The 6,000-nt window shown below is 44.5% G+C and overlaps 1 protein-coding gene across 1 annotated transcript in view; it reads left to right on the plus strand.

Annotated features, from left to right (window-relative positions):
- The window catches only part of unc119a1 (unc-119 lipid binding chaperone a1), a 44,152-nt gene extending 39,604 nt beyond the window's left edge, over positions 1–4,548 (plus strand). The window contains exon 5 of the mRNA XM_088345281.1: positions 3,198–4,548. Coding sequence (XP_088201407.1) covers positions 3,198–3,310 — 113 coding nt within the window. The 3' untranslated portion in view covers positions 3,311–4,548. The remainder of the gene's footprint in view (positions 1–3,197) is intronic.
- Positions 4,549–6,000: the final 1,452 nt, after the last annotated feature.

Raw genomic sequence — 6,000 nt, forward strand, 5'->3', positions numbered from 1 at the left:
GTGATTTCATTAAGGCCCCGATAATCTATACAGGGCCGGAGTGACCCGTCCTTCTTTCCCACAAAGAAGAACCCCGCCCCAGCAGGAGAAGAGGAGGGTCGAATGATACCAGCCGCCAAGGCATCGGAAATGTACTCCTCCATGGCCTTCCTCTCGGGAATGGACAAGGAGTAGAGGCGGCCCCGAGGAGGAGCAGACCCCGGCAGGAGATCAATTGCGCAGTCATAAGGTCTATGAGGGGGCAAGGAAGAGGCCTTAGCTTTACTGAAGACCTCCCGTAGGTGGTGGTAACAGGCTGGGACCTTGGACAGATTAGGTGGAGCCCTCGTGGAAACAGGATGATTTGGGTAAGGAGCGGCTTGCAGACAGGTTTGGTGACAGTCCATGCCCCATTCAAGTATCGACCCAGTGCGCCAGTCGAAATGGGGGTTGTGTTGCACCAACCAAGGATGACCCAGGACAAGGGGTTGGTTAGGGGAGTGAAGTAAGTGAAATCGTATCTTCTCTCTGTGATTTCCAGACAACTGTAGTTCAATGGGTTCCGTTATTTGAGATACGGTGCCTAATAGGTGGCCATCCAAAGCCCGAGCTGATACCGGGTTAGGAAGGGTTTCAACAGGTATCCCCATCTTGTGTGCGAGTGACAAATCCAGGATATTTGTTTCGGCGCCAGAATCGATGAGGGCATGGAAGGGTTGAGATGTACCGGAAATAATGAGATTTGCCCGGAGAACAGGTCTATCAGTCTTGGGGGACGATAATAAAGCTGAGCTCAATCGGATGTCCCCTATATCCGACGAGCGTTGGCTTTTAACGGGCAATTGACCACCCTATGTCCCTGGCCGCCGCAGTAATAACATAGCCGTTCGGTACGCCTTCGCTGGCGTTCTTCGACGGAGAGAAAGGTGCGGTCCACCTCCATCATCTCATGAGGTGCGGTAGAATTGGTTGGGGGGTTCGGTATCTTACTAATGTCTTGACTTTGCCGGGTGATGGGTTGTCTGGGATCTTCTCTCTCTCTGCGTCTTGCCTGAACCCTACGGTCGATCCGGGCGGTCAGTTCGATAGCATTGTCAAGAGTTACCGGAGGAGCGTGGGAAACCAATTCGTCTTTGATATAACCGGACAAGCTATGGAGGTAGGCGTCGACCAGCGCCTCTTCGTTCCAGTGACTCTGGGCTGCTAGTGTGCGAAAGTCAATGGCATAGTCGGCAATGGAGCGTCTCCCCTGGCGAATGTTCAAGATTGAACGAGCAGCATCGACTGATGAGGCTCCAGAATCAAAAACTTTAATCATTTCCTGGCTTAGCAAATTAAAAGAGGTGCATGCTGTCGCCCCTCGTTCGTATTCTGCCGTTCCCCAAAGGCGGGCTCTGCCAGTCAGATGATTTATCACAAAAGCCACCTTCGCCTTTTCGTTCACAAAGGCTCGCGGTTGTAGATCAAAAATTAGTCGGCAATTTATAAGAAAGGGGCGGATCTGGGCGGGCTCTCCACTGAATCTCTCTGGCGAACCTACTCGTGGTTCAACACTGCCGACCTGATCAGAAAGGGGCGGAACTGGATCTTGTGCTCGTGTTGCCGGGGAAGCTTCGCACTGTTCAAAAAAATCTTGGTGACGTTGTACTTGCCGAACTAGTGTGGATACGTCGTGGACGATCTGTTGTATTGCGCCTTCGGTGTGTTGTAGGCGCTGTAGCGCGGATTCCTGTTCGGCATTTCCGCATCTCTCAGAGGTGGGACGAACTGTCGCTGGATCCATGCTTTGGTTCGAGTGTTCTGTCATGGAACAGAACAAGGACTCGGATCCAATAGCGTCAGTTAAAGGATTTATTGTGACAAGATTCGGTGGAGCAGGCTTGGGACGTCGAGCCTTGGCAGCGGAAAGCCTCTTGGGACGATATGGCAACTCCGTGGTGAAAACGCGTGGCGAAACGTGGCAGGTAAGTCGGTGGCCGGGACGGAAGAGTAGATCGAAAACTTTTAACAGACAAGGGTCAGGCAACGAGAATCAGACTTGGAATATACATGGGCTTGTGGTACCTTGAATGTTGGAGGTTCACTCAGGAAATGAGGAAGACACTCGAACGTCCATCTCTGGACGCTGACAGCTTATGTAGTAGACTTCCACCAATCAAGAGATCGCGTTCCAGCACACCAGCTGATTACCTCAGGTGACTCCGGTTAGGTAATCACGACAGAGTACAATAAATGTGATTATTGAAAATGATTATGTCAGGGTACAGACTAACCAAATGAGGAAAGGGACCTGTGGTGGGCTTATAAGCACTGACTATACACGGCTTAAGGATTTTCAGCAATTGAACCACTCCCACTCCAGTTTCCTCCCACATTCCAAAAAAATGCATGGCAGGCTGATTGGTGGCTCCAAATTGTCCCTATCTAATGTTGTGTTTGTGGGTGGGTGTATATCTATGTGTGCCCTGTGATTGGCTGGCAACCAGTCCAGGGTGTCTTCTACCCACTGATGTCAGCTGAGATGGACTCCAGCAACTCCAACACACTAATAAGGATAAGCAGTCCCGAAAATAATGAATATTTTTACATAAGTCAGTAGGTATGCAAAATTCACGTTCGCCTCAAACAATTTGTGTCACGAACCATGAACGGAGACGGGACCCAATTGCGTTTGTTTTCCTCAGTTTTATTTAGAAGGAGAAAAGGACTTGCATCCATGATCCGATGATCGTCGGTCACGGGTAGCAGATAGCTGGTACGCGGAAGTGGCACTTCCGTGTCGAGTGAAGGTAGTCGTTGACAGCGAGAAAAAAAGAGGTCAATGGCCGGGGCGGAGGAGCAAAAAAGTAAACGGGTCCAGAAAAAGGTCGGCAACGGGAATCAGATGGAGAACAGGGCAGCATAGAGTCACAAAAGCTTGCCGAGCGTGTAGCATAGGTTCACAAACAATCCGACGGGTGTTGTCAGGAAGGCGGGGGTTTAAAAAAGACGAAGCAGCCAATTAAGCGTCCGCGGTTGTTGGCCCCAATGGACCAGACTCTGGTGCCCCGCATCAGTAATCATGACAATTAGCTCAAATTCAAGAGCTGAATGTGTTGCTTAAATACTTTTGAGTGAGCAAAACGTGCATACAGCATACACAGTCAAATTCATGCCTATTTTTACATGTCAACAAAGCTCTTAAACCAAAATCTCAAACTTTCTGTTTTCTCTTTCAGTGCGTGAGATGATCCTGAATCCTTATGAGACGCAATCTGACAGCTTCTACTTTGTGGACAACAAACTGGTGATGCACAACAAGGCGGACTATTCGTACAGCGGGGGGCCGTAGACCTAGCTTCTTCCCCTCCTCAGTAGACATTTGTCCGATCAGCCGTTTCCACTTCAGGACCAGAAATAGAAGAGCCCGCAGACGTCCTCGTGTAGGGATGTACACTAGTGAGTGTTACAAGTGTATGTGTGTGATGGGGGGGGGTGGCGTGTTGGGCTGCAACTATGGATTATTTTTAAAATCTATGAATCGGTCGATTATTTTTTTTTGATTAATCGATAAATCTGATTTTTTTGAAAAAGCATTTTTTTATTTCATCATTTTATTATATATTGATATTTTGGACGGATAAAAATTAAGCAGAATAGTCTATAAGATAAACAATAATAATCTCCAAGCGTTTGTCAAATAGCTTAACAATAAACAACAATACATACAAATTCATGCTAAACACCTGCGAATAAGTAAGGTACTTTTTTTATTAAGTGCAAAAAAAAGAGGCAACATTTGAGGATTATGTCAGTACTTCTAATCAGGAATACCTCATGCATCAAAATACCCCCTATAAGATCATTGCTGGATGAAAAAAACTGAGCATAAAAATGTGATCTGGAGTTGCCCTCTCTGCTGGATTGAAGTGGTACTACAAGCTTGTCCCCTCAACAGCCCAACTCCACTACAATGTCACAAGGAAATTCAATGGATAAATTGCGCGACAAATCAATGATGAAATCCGTTGCCGACGCTTTGAATAAAATATTTTATCGATTTGTTGTTGCAGCCCGAATGGTGTGAGCTTGCGACCGGCACATGCATTGTGCATACAGTACATATCAGTTCATTAGGATGACACTGGTTCATTTTCATTGTGTGTGTTTTAATAGCCTGTAATTGCTCAAAATCTCATCATACTTTGTTTTTAGGGATCGTCTATTTATATAGTTTTTACTCCCGATGGATTATTTTTCTGATGGCGCAATATTTCCCATGATCAGTTCCAACAAGACTCATCTCAGAATGACACAGATGTGTGTTTTTGTTTGTTTTGTGTATCAACGTGTATGTGTGTCATTTTTGTTTGTTTTCAGGTTTTTAGCACTGCCTAGAGTATTTTTCAAAGAAGTAGCCATTTTCACCTGTCAGACGGTATACATAGGAATTTCAATATCCAGTACATACATTGTAGTACAGAACACTGTGTATACATTTTGATTATATTAAATGTCTCATGAATTTTATGTCCAATTTTGAGAAGTGAGATTAAATCGATGCAATAAACGTGGGACTTTTTCCGAAAATCTTGTCCTTTTTTGTTGTAATATTACATCAGTATTATATTCGTTATTATTGATTGAGATCGATTTTTCAACATCTTGTCCATGTTTTATTTTAGAAGAGCAAAGCTGTGGAACATTTGTTTCTAAAGGGACACAGTGTAATATTTGACCACTAGCTGTCGCTATAGTGCTACTGGAAACGAGTGATGCAAAACATAAGGAGGAATACAAACTACTAAGACTAAAAGTGACCAAACCACACCCTTTCTCTTTTGATTTACTTACAGCTTTGTCCTACTTTCCTAGCATACAAACATTAATATAATTTGTAATGTAATCTCATGCATAATACACAACGTCCCTTCAAATATTGCCTGCAGTTCTGCTCAGTTTTCGCTTGAGTGGATTTCTTTGTATAAGAACACTCTCTGGTGCCATCATCAGTTCAATCATAAACATTACATTAAATTTCCATAACCCAGGCCAAACTCATTTTAGCTCAGTGGCAACATGGTAGAAAGAAATACTCTCACGAGGGACAGACTAGAAAAGGGAAAGAAAGAGAAGAAAGACAGACAGAGAGACAGAACAGGAGAGAGGGAGACAGGGAGAGAACAAGAGAGGAAAAGACAGAAAGAAAGAGGGGGGGAGTAAGAAGGAGCAGAGAGAAATAAATAATATAGGGAAAAGGAGAGATATAGAGGGAAAAATACAGAAAGAAAAGAGAGTGAACTAGACAGAGAAAAAGAAATAAGACAGAGAGACAGAAAGACAGAGATATAGTGAAAGAGAGAATGAGAGAGAGAGAGAAACAGAAAGAGGGGAAAAAGAAAGAGAGAGGGAAAGAAAGAGAGAGAAAGTAATGTAGCTACAGTTTATTTGCGAGTGGCACCATCAGAGTGTCTCTGGGTGTTGTCCTGCTGGCCAAATGAAAAACCTAGGCGGGCCTGATTTGGCCCAGAGGCCGCATGTTTGACACCTATGATATGGCCGTCTACCTTGCACCTCAATTGAACACATAATGATTAGCAGGTGACAACATGCAATTAAAAGTCCGATTGTTCATATCGGAAATACTGGTATATCGTGGACTTTCTTTTTCGAGTCACGAAGTGACAAAAGAAATGAGTACCATTATTGTAGTTCGTAATTATAATTTAGCCGGGATTCAAACCCTGACCTCCAAGACCTGGAATGGAGACACCATCTCAAAGCCAACAAGCTAACCTGTGATTAGGCCCTGCCTCACCAGTCATCATGGAACTATATATCCATCCATCCATCCATTTTCTGCACCGCTTATCCTCAGTAGGGTCGCGGGGGTGCTGGGGCAATCATCAGGCAGTGAGCAGGGGACACCCTGAACTGGTTGTGGAACTATATAATCAACATATCTTAGTTATATTCATTCAGTGTTCAATTTCTAATTTAACTTCACATTTTTGGCATTTTCTATTTCAAAATTGCTGAATG

Source organism: Urocampus carinirostris, chromosome 10, assembly GCF_059441175.1.
Source record: "Urocampus carinirostris isolate Australia breed hairy pipefish chromosome 10, RoL_Ucar_1.0, whole genome shotgun sequence".
In the NCBI taxonomy this organism is placed as follows: domain Eukaryota; kingdom Metazoa; phylum Chordata; class Actinopteri; order Syngnathiformes; family Syngnathidae; genus Urocampus; species Urocampus carinirostris.